The sequence below is a fragment of the Cryptomeria japonica genome, chromosome 3 (assembly GCF_030272615.1).
Source record: "Cryptomeria japonica chromosome 3, Sugi_1.0, whole genome shotgun sequence".
In the NCBI taxonomy this organism is placed as follows: domain Eukaryota; kingdom Viridiplantae; phylum Streptophyta; class Pinopsida; order Cupressales; family Cupressaceae; genus Cryptomeria; species Cryptomeria japonica.
This window is the reverse complement of record NC_081407.1, coordinates 998,149,351-998,166,673: the sequence shown is the minus strand read 5'-3', so window position 1 is coordinate 998,166,673 and position 17,323 is coordinate 998,149,351. Positions and strand designations below refer to the sequence as shown.

General features: G+C 33.5%; 1 protein-coding gene across 1 annotated transcript; it reads right to left on the bottom strand.

The window, feature by feature from the left end:
• Nucleotides 1-2,533: 2,533 nt before the first annotated feature.
• LOC131049169 (leucine-rich repeat receptor protein kinase HPCA1) lies at nt 2,534-8,572 on the bottom strand. The gene is made up of 21 exons (XM_057983201.2): nt 8,358-8,572; nt 8,061-8,080; nt 7,863-7,955; nt 7,654-7,777; nt 7,499-7,570; nt 7,315-7,389; nt 7,167-7,238; nt 6,949-7,092; nt 6,757-6,831; nt 6,597-6,668; nt 6,444-6,515; nt 6,298-6,366; nt 5,781-5,855; nt 5,593-5,664; nt 5,367-5,495; nt 4,653-5,155; nt 4,408-4,554; nt 4,147-4,289; nt 3,718-3,940; nt 3,388-3,626; nt 2,534-3,230 (listed from the first exon to the last, which is right to left on the bottom strand). The coding sequence occupies exons 3-21, from the start codon at nt 7,945-7,947 to the stop codon at nt 2,736-2,738; spliced, it is 2,886 nt and encodes a 961-aa protein (XP_057839184.2). The 5' UTR covers nt 7,948-7,955; nt 8,061-8,080; nt 8,358-8,572; the 3' UTR covers nt 2,534-2,735.
• Between the last annotated feature and the right edge of the window lie 8,751 nt (nt 8,573-17,323).

Genomic DNA, 17,323 nt, shown 5'->3' with positions numbered 1-17,323 from the left:
TAATTATAATGGAAACTGCAACAAGATGCTTTCCTTTTGAGGGAAATGCTAGATCTAAAATTAAATACTTGTTATTGAAATGTATACCTTGATGAAGCTTGCTTGATCCTCACACAAGGGTTATAGGATGTCATGTAGATGTCTTCATAGAAATTTGATTATGGATGCCATCTTAAGAGCTTGAACTTGACTTCACTTCTTCTCCAATGTTTGATTACTTGCTCACTTGAATTTAATTCACCAAAGTGTAAATGAGATCTTAAAAGTTCTTAGGCTTTTCAAATGAGAGGGGTAGACAGGTCCTTTTATACCTAAGTGATAAAAAACTATTTGAATTTTTAGAGTAGGCTGACATGAGATCTAAATTACCACTCACTTGATGTAATTGTTGTGAGGACCAAATTTGGATCTTGATTGAGAGGACCATGACAATGTTGCGCCATGGTCCTAAGAATCAAGACTCAAATTTAGGACAAAGATAGAAATGATGGTGAAAATGCAAGTTTATGAGGTGGTGAGAAGAATCAAAACAATCATCAAGCATCAAAATACGAAGAACAAGGGTGAGGTCTAGGTGAGGACAAAATTGTATGTGGATATAATTTATAACACTACAATATAAGATATTAAAAAATCTTCACATTCATCTATCAACTATCATATTGGCTCCAATTATTTATTTAATTTCCAATTAGGGGTCCTCTGTTTAATGACGGTCAAAATTATTTTAGAATTTCCTTCTAAATGTATGAATAAATACAAGTGAATGTTGAATATATTATTATTAAAGGGTAAGTGCACCAAGATGGTGAACATAAAAGGGGGTTATAAGTGGCGACTTTTTTTTTTTTTTTTTATAAATTTTTTTTAATGTAATTAGCTAAACCTAAACTTAGAGGAGCAATTTGAGACTCGTGCACTCAAAGTTTCAAGATACCAAAACAACAAGAGTTATAGTACTATAAATCTAGTTTCTAAACTACTGAAGTTTTTAAGAAACGGATAAGATTAAAGGGGTCAAATATTTCACGCACACAAATATGTTCCTATTTTTTCCAAAAAAAAACATAACATAGTGTCTGGTGTGCACATCAATAAAGTTATAGTTGCATTTAGTATTTTGAAAAATCCTTTGGTAGAAAGATATTTAAGAGTGAGTACTAGCAGGTGTGTATTTTTTTGTAATTTTTTGTTATGTATTTTTTTAATTTTCTTTTGAAGTGGACATGTCCTAAAAATTAGATACTTGTTCGTGTGCATCACATAACTTGAACCAAAATAATCAAAAATTTAATTTTTTTTTAAATTGTAAAGAATGAAGTGTAGAAAAATAATATATAATTTATTCCAAATTTGGACAAGTAGTTCAAAAGTTATTTAAAAAATGGTACACATATATCTCTAAGAACTATGGAGACATTGGTAAAAGAAATTAAAAATTAATATGCTACTGTTGTTCAAATCTTAAAATATATATATGGTTAGAAATCTTAGAAGATGTGTAAAATTATGGCAGTTATTTTACAAATACCCACTTGATAATGTGTAAAATTGATGTCGAGGATGTTGAGAAACCAGATTAGAAGAAGAAAACATGTAAAAAGGAGGGAAATGAAGCTACCAAGCCTAAGGCTTGTCATACAAGGCTAAGTACAAGGCAAAATGTGTATATGTTTGAATTAAAAATGCGTACATGTTATTTGAAAAAAGAACATGTACGCTCTTTTATGAGAGAAAAATATGCACGCATTACAACACATACGTGTTATAGTAAACAAGGAAAACATGTACGTGTTTTGCTGACATTTAAGGCCTCTTTGGAACTAATTTCCTCCTTTAGCACTTTATCATGTATTTAGATGATGATGAGTCAAAGGATTTTGTGTTGACTTTCCTTAGTCCTTCTTTTGTTCTCTAAAAGCCTTTTATTGGTCCAAAATTAGTTATTAATGGGAATACTAGTTCACCCTTTCAAATTCTGTTGTTGCTTGTCATTCTTCTAATGCTCTCTTTGATTTAATTGTTAAAGTTTCTAATTCTTCTCAAGGTATTTCCTTAGATTGTGTGGTGCCCTTAGTTGGGGTTGTTGAAGGAGTCCCCTCTTATTAAAGGTATTTGAATCTAGAAGACAACTTAGGCTAGAAAGTTGTTCTTCTAAGAAAGAAAGGTGTACAAAATATCATTTCAAATGTTGTTTAATCTTAGTTTTGGTTACTTCTTGGATAACCTTCTTATTTTTTCTTTGTTCTAGGGTATGGGCTCTATCAAATCCCTTCTTATCTTAATAAAAGACACATTGAATGATTATAGATGGTTTATAACTCATCCATCTTCTTCCATTATCAAGAGAGACAAATTCTTCCTTAAGAAAGAAAATTTTGTTCACAAATAGTTTATCTTTATATATCTCACCTAACTTCTTGCATGCTTTCTTTATAGATAGATATTAGAAATTTATTAAAATAGAGCTTGCCATGACTAATTTGATTATACCCAAATTATACCCTTGGCTTTATAGCCCATGACATCATACTAAATTTATAAAATAGCATTTTAATGCCTTTAAACTTTCTCATTGACATCATTACATAGTCCTCTATCAATTAATAAATCTTCTATCTTCATCTTTAACATCTACACATTGTTACCATTAACTTGAATAGGAAAAAGACATTGATGCAGTTGTATCCACAAATTTATGCAAAGATGCAGTTGTGCCAACACAAGCTCCAAGATTACTTGGGTTCTACGATTGGAGGCACAATATGTCCACCACTACCACTGTAATCAAATGAAGCTGACGCAGAGTTAGCCAAACGATGAAACCCGAGCTTTCTAAATGTAGCCTCCCCATCTTCCATCTCTCTCTCACGCTCTATATCATTACCTCCACACTTGTCCGCCATGGACTCAAGCTCCTTCACCACTTCACTCATTTTCGGTCGACATGCACCCTCGTCTTCACAACAACTCACTGCTAACTTTACAAAGCAATCCAAAACAGAGGGAGAGATGGGAGAGTTTCTGAGAACTGGATCCAACAGCTGCAGCTCTGCAAGAATATCTCTCCCTCCTCTTTCACTAGCACTCTTCACTTCTCTAACCAGATATTTACCTCGCTCTATGGGTTGCCTCGCACTTAACATTTCTAGCAGTACTACACCGAAACTGTACACGTCGCTCTTCTGAGTTAGTTGATGTGTCATATAATACTCTGGGTCCAGGTACCCCTGCCCAATTATACACCTCTCAATTTTATTTAAGAAATAAAGAAAAAAAAAATAAAAAAAAATTTACCAAATATTTCAACAAGATTTTGTCTGAATTTGAGCTAGCACAGACATTAGAATGAGCCTAAACAGCATTTGATTTGAGAGTTGTACTTACCATTGTTCCCTTGACTTGGCTTGTGATATGGCCCCTGCCGCCTGTGTCTGCTATGAGTTTCGAAAGCCCGAAATCTGCTACCTTGGGATTCAGGTTTTCATCAAGCAGGATGTTGCTGGATTTCACGTCTCTGTGAATTATTGCAGGGTTTGCATGATCGTGGAGGTACGTTAGTCCTCTAGCTGCCCCCAAAGCAATTTGAATTCTTCTTCTCCAATCAAGGGTTATCCCTGTTCTGCCTGTTCACATAAAATTGTGTTCAAAATGTCCTTGCAGATTAGAAAATGGGGATTTGTTTAAACTTTGAAGGCAGAGCAGGGAGAAATGTACCAGAGAGATTGTCCCTGAGTGAGGCATTTGGCATGAATTCGTAGACAAGCATATGTTCCCCTTCTTCAGAACAAAATCCGATGAGTCCCACCAGATTCTTGTGATGAACACGCGACAGCAGTTCTATTTCGGTCTTGAATTCCCCTCCCCCCTGCAAAGACTCTGCCTTTGCTCTCTTCACAGCCACCATTTGTCTACTCTCCGCCAGGATCCCTTTGTACACCTGCACTTCCATGCAAACAAATTGCAAGCTCATTCATTTTGCACTTGGAAAGTGAAGAATCGACTCTTTGAAACCCTAAAATCTATTATTTGGTAGAAGCAGAGATTTTATGATTTGTGATATGTATAATCAAAACAGGGCTTCAATAATACACTTTAGTTAAAATTAAGTAAGGCAATAGAGAAATGAAAGGTGACATAATATACCTTGCCATAACCTCCAGCTCCAATTTCATTCTCAGTGGAGAAATTGTTTGTTGCCTGTTTGAGTTCCTCGAATGTAAACCACCTTGCTCCTTTCAGTTTGGGGGCATCTCCGTTACATTCGCCGCTTGCAAATCCCCAGGAACCTGAACAATAAACAAATACACTCCCAGAAATAAATCAATTTATAACACAGTCCACGCAAATTGAGGCAAGAGCATGCAGATTCTTTGCAATTTAACTTTTTGGAGAAATATTGTATACCAAATGGTCTGCTATTTTTAGCTGCCCTTTTTGCTTTCCTTTTTAATATGATTATATAGATCCCCATGCCAAGAATGGCAAGGACTGCCAATGGCACACCAATTGCTATACCAATAACTGGCACTTTACTTGAGCCTTTGGAAGGATCTGAAACAAAGAGGGAAATTTTGATTTAGGAAACATCTAGTAAATTTATAAATGGTGGCCTCTCAAAAACCAAACGTGAAAAGGAAGGACAATCTCACCAGGGTGGGTGTATGAAGTCGGTATGAAATAATAGGGTCCGAATTCAGTCGGTGGGTTGTAAGACTGATTGCTTAAACTGTAAATCAGATTTACAACATATGCTTGCCCAAAATACTTCATTCGAACCGGTGGAAAAATCCGTATGGGTATTTTGAGAGAGTCATCCATGTTAAAAGACATGCAGCAAAAAATGTATACCGATGAGTTTGTCAAGCCCACCAAGTTTGTGAGGTTCATTAAGGATTTCTCTAGTTTTTGGAATCTGGAAATAATGTTCAGAGTTGCAAAGGAAGGAGCTCTGAATATCAGATACCCTTCAAAGGGCATTGCACATTCACAATCAACAGGATCGATTTTCAGATTCTCTCCACATTTCGTAGCTTCCCCACAATCTTTTGTAACAGTTGTGTAGGGAGTGCCAATTGCTGCCTTTTCTGGATGACAAGCTTTCAACTTTAATTGTTGTGATCCGTCAGCACAGACCGGGTTACCGAAGAAATTGCTGCCATCTCAAAAAAAAATGTGGCCCATTAGCTTACCATCACTGAGGGAAACTATTCAACTCAACTATCACCTGTGGTTTGTCTTTCATTAAAAGATACAATAGATCAATAAACTAGCGAGCACACATGACAGATACAGAGAAAATAAGTGTGTGACTTCTTTTTATTCCATTAATGTTGAGATCCCCATCGCAAAAGAAGAATGCTTACACGTCCATGGGAGTGTTTAGCGGGTTAAAGCTTGTGATGTTGTTATACTCTAAATCTACTAGTTGCAGTGTCTGTCCTGTTAAGCCGCTAAGGTCCACAACTCCATTGATGAAATTTCCCGCCATCCTCCTGCTCATTCGAAATTGACGTTTAAAGACAACCACTAGATCTTTTATTTAGACCTTCAAATTTACTACAGAAAGAAGAAAGTGGTAAGTATACTCACAATGTCTCCAGCTGTGGTAATTTTAAAACGCTAGAAGGTAACGATCCATTCAATTTTCCATTTTCTATGGCACTGCGGAAAAATTCGAAAAGCAAGGAAGTAGCCAATCAGAGCATATCAATATTCTTTCCTAGTCCATTTAAACTATCTTTCCCAAGTATTTTGATTAGTTTGGAGTTTTGACTAACATTGTAGTTAACAAGGTCAATGAAGAAATCCATTGAGGAACAGGGGACGCGTCAAATGAATTGTTGCTCAGGTCCCTGCAAAACAACATTATTGATAAAAAAGCATAAATAGACGAATTTGTTTGCTAAATGATGCAGAACGTGTCAAAGTCTATCTGATAAAAAGAACTGTTTAAATAAATTGTTCAAATTGAGTTTATTTTGCATTCCCTCCGCTTGCTCTTCTCTTCCTCCTCCGCTCTCCATTAGAAAAGGGTTCGAGCTATTTCAGTTTGACTCAGTCAATTTAGAAGTAATATACAGTAGTTTTGCTGCTATACTCATCACCAAAATTTGTACTCTGTGTTATGGTGATTCAATTTGTGCTGTAAGTTGTTTATACGGTTGAATTGTATAATAGTTTGTTTTTTTTTAAATAAAAATATTAGACCGTATGAATTAAACCATTTTAAAATCATCAAGATCATAAACAGAGCGCTGTCTTCTGAAGTTTGGATATAGTTTCCCATTGACTTACAAGTACTGTAGGTTGCTCAGCACGGATAAATCAGGTATTTGACCCTTCAGTTCATTGTTTGAAAGACGCCTGAAATATATGAAAAAGGAAATGTTAAAATGTTGTTACAAATTACTTCTATGAAATATAAATGGATGAAATCTTACATGTCAGATAGGTTTTCCAAGGAGCTAATGTTTGACGGTATTCCACCTTCCAAATGGTTTCGATCAAATTTCCTGTTAAAATGCTTTTTCAGTAACAACGTGGAAAAATCTTGCGAAGAATGAAAATCTATGAGACTAAAATATAGGACTCACAGAATTTGTATGGTCTTAACAAGACCCAGTGTTGAGGGTATCATTCCACTGAAATTATTTTGATCAAACAGCCTGCACATAATGCTTTCTCCTAACGATTTGGCAGAAAACAAATCATTTATTAAAAAGAAAGAAAAAAAGAATGGATGTCCGGACTTACACATGTATGATGGACATTTTTTCGTGGAAAATTTCAGGCGGAATGGGGCCTTGCAGTTGGTTTTTATTGAAGTGGCTTCAGCAATTGATCAATCAAGCAGAGTTTAGTTTCCCGATCAGGAGAATTGAATGACTACACAATATACAGAGATGATTAGCAGAAATAAAAATAAAAAATAAATAAAATGCTTACAAGTGAGCGGCTTTTCCAAGCTTCCCAAGCTCGACTGGAAGTGTTCCGCGAATGTTATTGCTGGAAATGTCGAACCAGTAAAGTCTGCTAAGGTTGCCCAATTCCGCAGGAATAGTTCCACCTAATTTGTTGGTATTCAGATCCCTGATAAACAATTTATGTATCAACACATCATATAAAGTCTAGCAATTTCTGAACAATTCTGTTGGGTTTCTTACAGAGTTTTAAGCCTTTGCAGGTTGCCAAGTTCAGCTGGAATGCGCCCACTTAAACTGCACCCAATTAACAACCTATACACGCAATAAATAATTAGCATGGACTGTGCAGAACCAGCGAAGAATGGCTATGGATTTGACATATGCTTACAGCTCGAAAAGTCTGCCCAAGTTTCCTAGACTTGACGGAATTTGTCCAGTCAAGCCTGTGTTGTACGATAAATCTCTGCAACAACAGCTTGATTTAGTTAATCTAGAATTGAATTCAAAGCCTGAAAATTACCCGCAGGAAGCCAATTCTGTACTTGTAATTGATGTATATAACTTGAACTTACAGACTTTGAAGAGCAGTAAGGCTTCCAATTTCAGGTGGCAGTTCTCCTTTTAGACCCATTGAAGTTAGATGCCTATAAATTTTTGTTAGGCTTTTTGGCAGTTCAAGAACGGAAGAGTAAATATTAAGAAAGATTAAACACAGAGAATGACTTACAGATATATGACTCGAGAACCGGAGCAAGTAACCCCAACCCAATTTGAAGCGCAAGGATCTACGCCTTCCCATCTCAGCTGTGACGAATTTCTCCATTGCAGTTTCAGCAGGGTCATCGTCGACACTGGAATTCATACATACCGACAATTTTTATAAAAGCACCTCTTCTTAGCAGACAGTGACACACAAATCATTTCACTAGAGCTTACCATCTTTACTGTTTGTGACTCCTCCATCAATCCCAAAACAGAGAGAAGCAATGATGAAGAGCAAAATACAGGAAAAGCCACCCATATTTTAAACTGTCATCGACGAATTAGAAAAGATGAAAGTAGGCATATCTATGTCGCGAATAATTTAATACTTATCCATTCATGTTTTTCATTTTCAGCCCAGAAATTGCTCACCTGGAATGAGCAGAATTAACCTGGGAAAACGATAAAAGAAATTAGTATAGCAATAAAATAAAGCTTGCAATTGCTTTCTAGTGTTTGTAATGTATGAAGACCCGGACAATACTAAGGTCACAAAGCAAATACTAAGGTCACAAAGCAAATACAGAGCTCAACACGTTGCGGATGATATGTTTTATATTCTAGATTCTCTAATGCGATGACTTTCAAAACAAGTTTTTATCATTTTAAGCTGTGAGCGAGTATTAAATTGCTGTTGTGTAAGAAAATTGCAGAACCGATTCAACATACCGGGCCTGGAATTCGATGGCTTTTTTTCAATTATGAATCCTAATCTCACCCTTTGTCTATTTAAATGATAAGTATTCCTCCTTTCTCTTTTCGCTTTCCCGAATTCATTGTTTGGTGCCGTGACAGAGGGGTGAGAAGTCCCTCGCTTTCAAAGAAAAGTGAATCCCCCCACGAATCATTAATCCATAATTGACTGGACTAGCGAGGAGAAAGTAACTAATGCAGTGGTTCTTTCCCATGTCCATAACCAGCTACTATTTAACCCTCTTCTTGAATCAATCATAAGGTGACACTAGCTTTCAAGGTAGTTGTCAAGGTTAACCAGGTTAGGTTAGATATTGGAACTTAGTTTTTCTTAGCTATATGATATAGGAAGACAAGTCATAATGTTGAACCTTTTCAATTAAGAATCGAAGACTTTTTTATTTTTTCAGCTATATGATACAGGTAGACAAGTCATTGGTTGAACTTCAATTAAGAATTAAGAATTTTAAATTTTCTAGCTATATGATATAGGAAGAAAGTCATGGATTGAACCTCTTCAACTAAGAATCAAGGATTGAGGGGTGTTTGTTCATCCACGATTCTAGCAAAGTTGTGATCTTGATTTGTATAGGCTTATTTAGAAATTTTCAACTTTATAGTAGACCAAAGACCCATTGAATAGATCAAATAATTTGACTTGCTATATATTTATATAATTTTATATATGATAGTAAACCACAAAATTTATTATAGATCAATATAATATAATATTATAATTAACAATATCAATATATATCATTTTATAGTGTTTATTATAATATACATATTCATTTAATATATTTTCAAGAGGATAAAATTGATTTAAATTTTAAAAATAATTTTAATAAGATTATCTTGAAAAATTTTAATATGAAATTAAAAATTTATTGTGAATTGTAACAATAAATTCAAAGAGTTTGTATTTATTATTAATAGTTATAATTCTTTATTATATATTAACGTAGATCATTTTATAATATTTATTACTAGCATTCACAAGACACTTATTTTATGTTCCCATGATTTCATTTAAATATAAATGTAAATATCTTGAATATTCAAATAGCATGAATATCTCACAAAATATAAATATCTCAACAAATATAAATATCTCAAATATAAATATCTCAAACACTTAAAATTTTAAACTTTATTTTGTTCAATTTTCAAAAAAACCATAAAAATTCTCCACTTTATTAAAAAAGCTCATGTCAAAGTTTTTCCAAAAGAAACTTGAAAATTAGAAAAATTAAATATCATTTTTTATAAACAACTTAACATTCCCTAAACACATCCAAATCATGTCCAACGTGAAATTTGACTTATTTTTCTTTTAAAAATAAGATTTTTTTTATAATTTATACATAAATGTATTGTTTCTCTTTCCATAAGACAAAAAAAAACCAAAAAATACATGAAAATACCTTGAGATCAAGCAAGGTCCAATTTGAAGACTTCTTGCCTTTAACAATAGAATACAATGCAAAACAAAAGATGCACACTCTTTTGCAAGCAATTTCCTAAGAAACCCTTACCTTTTCACAACCAAACCTCTTCCATAATCTATAAGAAAGGAGAAAAACTGTCTTTTTTTTCTTTCTTCTTCATCTTATTATTTTTCAAAATATTTTTTTGTTACTCACAAAGAAACTTTTCTCTATTATTGTCTCTCAAGGAATTATTATCTTTCTCTTCTCAAGCCACATTATTTAAATCCTTTTCCACTATCTTACATGCATTCTAGTACATGTGCAATCTAATGGGTTCACTTTATATTAAATTGAATCTATTCCACAATTTTACTTTGAAAACTATGAGTAAATGGTTGTTACTATTGTGATTCTTTGTAAGTCGTGATAAATCATCAATATTTCTCTCTATTTTTCTCTATGTAATGTATTTTGTACTGTTCATTCTACATTAAAAAAAATATACCATCAATGTTGAAGCAACTTTCTCTCTTTTCTTACAAATTTTTCTCCTATTTGTTAAGGAATGTTGAGGATATGCATGATATTTAGAATTAGAATAGAGTAGATTGTATAGAACAACATTCATAGTTGATATATTATGAATGTAGTGTCAACATCCTTGGGAACAATCTCACGATAGCTTGATGTGTTAAGTGACATTGCCTAGAAAACCTTGTTTTATACATATGGATATTTTTAAATGCTTTGTGAACTAGCGTATTGTTGGTTAACAAACTAGTCATTTTCTAAATAATCTATTTTGCGTCTGAACATGGTCATGTATCTCTGAATTAATGCCTTGTTTAGAAATAATTTGTCAGGTGAAGTTAATCTTTAAGAGGATAGTTTTTCAGTCCCCAATGTATGTATTGTATCATTTCTTTTCTTTTGGCATTTATTTCATCGCAATGAGAAAGTGTTAGCACCTTAAAAGTATACCTAAATTTATTTAAAAATAAAAAAATTATCTTAAGAAGGGAGCACTACCTTTGTTTTCAAAATTCAAAGGGAGCCTATTACTAGTTTACCCAATAGTTGCTTAATTGGTTAGGTCTTGGGTAAAAGCACAATGTTGTGTCCCACTTTTATAAAGGGACTGACCAACACAACTAAAATAGTTTAACTTCAACCGCATAAAAGTGACATTTCTAAATTGAATTTTTAAATGATGTTAACCGATCAAATGTAGAAATATGAATGAAATTCATGTCTGTTATTTTTTTTTTAAATTGATATTTTTTTAATAAATTCAAAGAGATTTTCATTACTGAAAATCAGAGGTTCTAGTTAGTGTCACCAAAAAAAATGAAAATGGACTTATTTTTTTCTGGTTTTTTTTGCCAAATAGAGAACATATATATGTAGTGTTTAATTTTTTTAAAATTTTGATGTATAGTTTTCTCGTTATAATATTTTGAAGTCCAACATAGCTAAATTTGACGGTTTTCATTCGACGTCACCTTTTGACTACTAAATTTATCATTAACCAAAAAAAAAAACCCTTTTTGAGAAGATTCTCTTATTTACTGAAAATTAATTTATTTAATTTTTCTAATATCATTTAATATATATTTTTTAATTTCTAATCAGCCTCTTTTTTAACATTTAAAAGATACTAACAATATTTAATTAATAAAAATGTTAAAATTAATCAAAATACTAAAAAAAATATATGTCTAGATTTGTGACTTTGAGTGACTTCGAGCTCTACAAAAGGGTATTTTTCAATTTTTGTTAAAAAACATTTTTCTTGAAGAAAACCTGAGCAAAAGTGAAATTTTTTAGAAATATAGAGTTTTTCACCTTTTTGTGCCACATTACATGATAGATAGGCTAGTCTAGTAGGACTGAGTTTGGTCGGTCTAAGTCCAGCCGAACTCAATCCGGTCGGACTAGCCTTATTTCAAACTATAAAAAAAAAATTGATTGTTTTTTAATGGACTCGTTTGAACTAAGGGAGTCCGGTCGAACTCCCGACGCCATTTCGGTGCCACGTGGCACCACGCGCCCCAAGGGTAGTCCAACCGGACTAAGGTCGACTAAACTACCCTCAGTTGACCCAAAGTGTGACACAACTCCATGCTTATACCCTCTTGTTTTTGGTATAGTCTTCATTAGAGATAATTTAGAAAAAGACCACTCTTTTAACTATAAATTTTTTAGCAAATTTGTTGGGAAGAACAAACGACTTTAAGATTAGTTTCCTATAATGAATAAAAATGGTCCTTCCACATGAAAATATGTTTCCAATTCTTCAACCTGGTCTAGATTGGGTACATGAAGAAGGAAGATATTATTTCTTAGTTGAACACCATTTCCTGGAGACATAGGAGGAACATTGTTGAATACAAGCAATCCAATCTTGTGTTGGAAAAAGAAGAAAAAGAAGAAGAAGAGAACGAACAAAAACCCATAACACTTTTCAAAAGGGTAGTTGAAAGGTTTCCTATAGTGTTGATTGAAAGAAACCCCATAACGAATCTTAATCAAGCTCAAAGTAAATACCCAAATCAACCCCAATTCCTACAAAGATAGGGAGATCTTGCATTATCATTTAACACATCCTAGAAACTAAAAGTTTTATAAGAGGAGAACGTAGCAAAGGGGTAATTTATCCAACCTTTAAAATATTACAAGAGGTAAACTTCTCATGCATACTTCCTCTAAGGAAAGCCAAAAGTAAGCCTCTCCCTCCTAATAAGAAGGCCACATACTCTCCTACTTGTCAAGCATTGTTGGTACATGACATTAATCTTCCAAATTTAGTTGTTCCTTTTTCAATTAATGCTTAACCAGTACCATAGGGAGCAACAAGTGGCCCCCTAAATTTGGGAGAAAATCTAAATGAACTAGCTAAAGGCTAAAGGAAAAATATACTAAAGTTTAGAGGACATGGAAAAGTATCAATAGATGAACACTTTGTTGTTTTCTTCTTTGCATGTGGAGTTTTGGGTGTACAACATGTAAATGTTGTGATGAGATTGTTTGTTGAATCATTGGTCAAAGGTGTTGTTGAAAGGTTTTATCACCTTCTAACCACTTCTAGTGATTCGTGTAATTCTATGAAAATCTAGTTTGAAGCTATGTTTAAGAGTGTTGAGCATGAGCATTCATTGGCACAACTTACCCATATTAAGAGATATATTCATGAACACATGAGGGAATTTGTGGCAAAATTAAAGAAAATTATAAATAGAATCCCATAAGAAAAGAGGTCGACTATAGATAATAAAAAATATTTCTTCATTAATTCAATTACATCGGACATAAGTTTCCACTTAAGGTGAGCCAAGGTGGTGGACTTGATAGTCTCTCAAAATACCGCTATAGAGCTTGAAGTTGATTTGATCACCACTGAGAAATGGAAGAAGGAATTGCAATTCAATAATGCTCATCCAACAAAATCTTTAGATCCTGTGATCCAAAGGCTAGTGAATAACATAACTGTGTTGAAGAGGAAATTACCTAAAGTGAGTCAATCTTTCCAACATCTATATCAAGATATCTCAAGGAAAAATCTAAAATCACAATCTAGTAACAACAATGGCGGTAGGCAACTGCAACTCCCACCAACTCAACAAAGGTTGGCAATTAAAGTGCCACCCAGAGTGGGTAAAGATAATATGTGCATATTTCATCTGACAACTAATCATGGTGGTAATTCCTACCCTAAGATGAGCAGATATATGCATATGGCTACTACCAATAAAATGATAGAAGAAGTTATAAATGAAAGGGATGCTCCAAATATAAATGGTGATTTTGTAATTAATTACTTGGGATATGAATTTGATTCTGAGAGAGAAGATGATATTTTTATTACCTTGGACAATAGTCACCAAAAGCCAATTGACAAATTGACAAATTGAAAAAGGTACACCTAACTTTCATCACCAAAAGCCAATTTATTACCTTGTGCCTCATAGTCACCAAAAGCCAATTGACAAATTGCAAATAAAAAAGGTACACCTAACTTTCAAAGGTCCAAACTTGTACAACCAAAGAATAATTGTTACAAGTGTGGTTTTTGTTACATTAAAAGATCGACCTATTAATGTCTTATACAACCACTAGACTTATAGAATCCACAAGAGGCGGTTAAGCCATGTCACAAACCCGAGTACTACGCTTCACAACACAAAGAGACCAAGGGCACACACCTTGCAACAATCCCCCCCAGCGCAAGTGAGGGGTTTGGACTTGTGACCAAACTTTGATACTACTTGTTACAAGTGTGTTTGTCATTACACCAAAAGATCAACCTATTAATGCCTGATACAACCACTAGACTTATAGAATCCACGGGAGGTAGTTAAGCCATGTCACAAACTCGAGCGTTGCGCTGCACATCATAAGGAGACCAAGGGCACACACCTTGCAACACTAACTCCCCACCAAAAGTTGTAGAGAATATTCTTTAAATATTACAACTGTAGCCTATAGGTAGGACCACTAATACCTTTGATATTATCAAATTTTATGAGTCTTCAAAAATTCAAATGTCCCCTAAAGTGAGTTAGATAAATTAGTCAAATGCGTCCAACCAAAAGCTACCATAGCTAATCTATGTGAGGATCAACTAATTAGCTTTAATATGTCCACCTCTATTCTTTCATCAAATATTAAGAATCATGCACCTGCATTATCAAACTTCAAGCAAAATCCATTTTATGTGTATCTTTTCATAAATGGTCATATGTAGGCTTAACAACTGCATAATTGATTTTAGAGCATATAATAATGTAATACCTACATCTGTAGTGAAAGCTTTAGGGCTTACCCTAACCAAATCCTTTGGATGGTATTATTCCATGGATTTAGAACAAATTCCTTTGATATGTTAAATCAAGGATGATCAGGTATCGTTAGCTACTCATCCTAGAAAGAGGCTTAAATTAACCATTCTGGTTGTTGATATTCTTGCTAGTTATGGTATGCTACTTAGTAGAAGTTTTTGCAAAGATTTGGGGTGTGCAATCCAAATGGATCAGTCACATTCTCTCATTCCACTAGGAAATAAAAAGGTTCGACTAGAGCCAGAAGCCAAAGCCAAATTGCCAATTTTAAAATTAGATGATCCCAGGTCTCAAATACTCTATGAATAAATGGAGTTTGATAATTGCATGTTTTTCTCTAGAGATACACCAACTGAGGAGTCATTGGGACTTGGCATTTCTTCAGAGCTATGGATTATAGAATTTCATGGCAATTGTTCATCTTCTGGTTTTGGCATAGGAGTTGTATTGGTCTCGCCAGATGGAGAATATAATTTCTCTTTTTCCTACAATTCGAAAGTCAAGAATATTAATGGTATTATTTAATATAAAGGACTACTTCTAGGAATAGTTATGGCCAAAGGAAAAGGCATCAAAATGTTGGTAGCAAGAGATGACACTAAATTGATTATTAGGCAGGTGAGACACATTTGCAACTAAAAATGAAATGTTAAAATATTACCATAATCGAGTCTGGGATGAGATTCAGTTCTTTGGTGCTTTCTCCATTGAAGTTATTCCCAAAGAGCAAAATTCTAGAGCTAATTCATTGGCTATATTGACATCCTTATTGCTTCCTCACTCAAATTTTGAGATAGATTCCTATATAATTTAGATTGTCTATGGGCCAAATGTACCTAACAATGTAGAACCATGGCAAGTTTTCAATAATGACAGATAAATCAGAACCTTCCTAAAAATGTTGAAGTGTTTTCTGCGCACACAGAAACGAGTAATAGAAAAGACGCAGGCAATGATGCAAACATTCACAAGATGACCATATTTTTAGATGTGTAATGGAGAAACTATGGCTTAACTTGGCTTCTGGCTATTCTTCTACTTGATTTGACTGCTATTTATGGACGCAATTTCTTGACTCCAATTTAGTATTCAATTTGGTTGCCGTATGTCCTCCTATTTGACTTGACTCTACTAAATGGACGCAATTTAGTGACTTGACTATTCTCCAATGGTTATGCTCGCCTTTTCCGCAATCAGAACTTTCGTTTCTCCTTCCTCCCCAACCAGGTTCCTTTCAATATTAAACTTGGCCTGTTTTTTATGCGGATGTTTCTCTTGCTTGGCTCTTGTTCACACTAGGTACTCACACATTATCTTGTTTAGTTACAATCAAACAATCAATTCATATACCATCATCAGTTATTGTTACCGTTGAAGTAGGAAATTTTTGTTTGATTGTTATTATTACATTGTTTTTAAATTAAAAAGTTTTTTTTACATAAATTAGTTAGGTTATTAATATATATGCAAGCAATTAAGTATAATTAATGTTGAAGGGCATTTGATTCAATGGCAAAGTCTTTGTGATAGACATCTAGATGGTGCCGAGTTTAAATCTTCTAGAATACAAAAGAAAAAGATAAAAAAGAGTATGATTAATTTATATTAAATTATTTGAATTAATAAAAATATAATGAACAATTAAAGACTTAAAATATACTCGATAGATGTACTTAATTTTAGAAATGGTGCTTACAAATATAAATTTTATTATATTTATATTTATTTAGAAAATTAGTTGCATGTGACATTTTAGAAATTGAAGAGAAGAATTTTAATTGTTATGACATTTTATTTCAAACAATATCAAATATTGAAAGTATCATAAGATTATGATGAGTACTCCATTAAAAAAAATTGAAATCATGAATAGCTCTTAACATAGACAAAAGATTTTGAATATTAAAAATAAAAGGATAAAGTAATGTCAATTATTTAAAAGGAAAGAAAAGTAGAATCATGTGAATAACTCTTAATATAAAGTAAATTTATATAGAAGATTACTTATTTCAAATGATGGGCTCAATATTTCACTTTTCAAAAGAAGAGAACGAACAACAACCCATAACAATTTTCAAAAGGGTAGTTGAAACGTTTCCTATAGTGTTGATTGAAAGAAACCCCAAAAGGAATCTTAATCAGGTTCAAAGTAAATACCCAAATCAACCCCAAGTCCTACAAAGATAGGGAGATCTTGCATTAGCATTTAACACATCCTAGAAACTAAAAGGTCTATAAGAGGAGAACGTAGCAAAGGGGAACTGATCCAATGTTTAATATATTATAAGAGGTAAACTTCTCTTGCATACTTCCTCTAAGGAAAGACAAAAGTAAACCTCTCCCTCTTGATAAGAAGGCCACATACTCTCCTACTTGTCAAGCATTATTCGTACATGACATTAATCTTCCAAATTTAGTTTTTCCTTTTTCAACTATGGCTCAACCAGTACCATGGGGAGCAACAATTGGCCCCCTAAATTTGGGAGAAAAACTAAATGAACTAGCTAAAGGTTAAAGGAAAAATCTACCCAAGTTTAGAGGACATGGAAAAGTATCAAGAGATGAACACTTTGTTGTTTTCTTCTTTGCATGTGGAGTTTTGGGTGTACAACATATAAATGTTGCAGTGAGATTGTTTGTTGAATCACTGGTCAAAGGTGTTGTTGAATGGTTT

Bases quoted from the DNA above. Each gene is read 5' to 3' on its own strand.
- LOC131049169 (XM_057983201.2), bottom strand. From the start codon at position 7,947: ATGGGTGGCTTTTCCTGTATTTTGCTCTTCATCATTGCTTCTCTCTGT. The intron at 5,856-6,297 runs GTAAGTCAATGG...GTTGTTTTGCAG, and splicing joins CTGAGCAACCTACAGTACTT to GGACCTGAGCAACAATTCAT. The intron at 5,665-5,780 runs GTTAGTCAAAAC...ATTTTTCCGCAG, and splicing joins TTGACCTTGTTAACTACAAT to TGCCATAGAAAATGGAAAAT.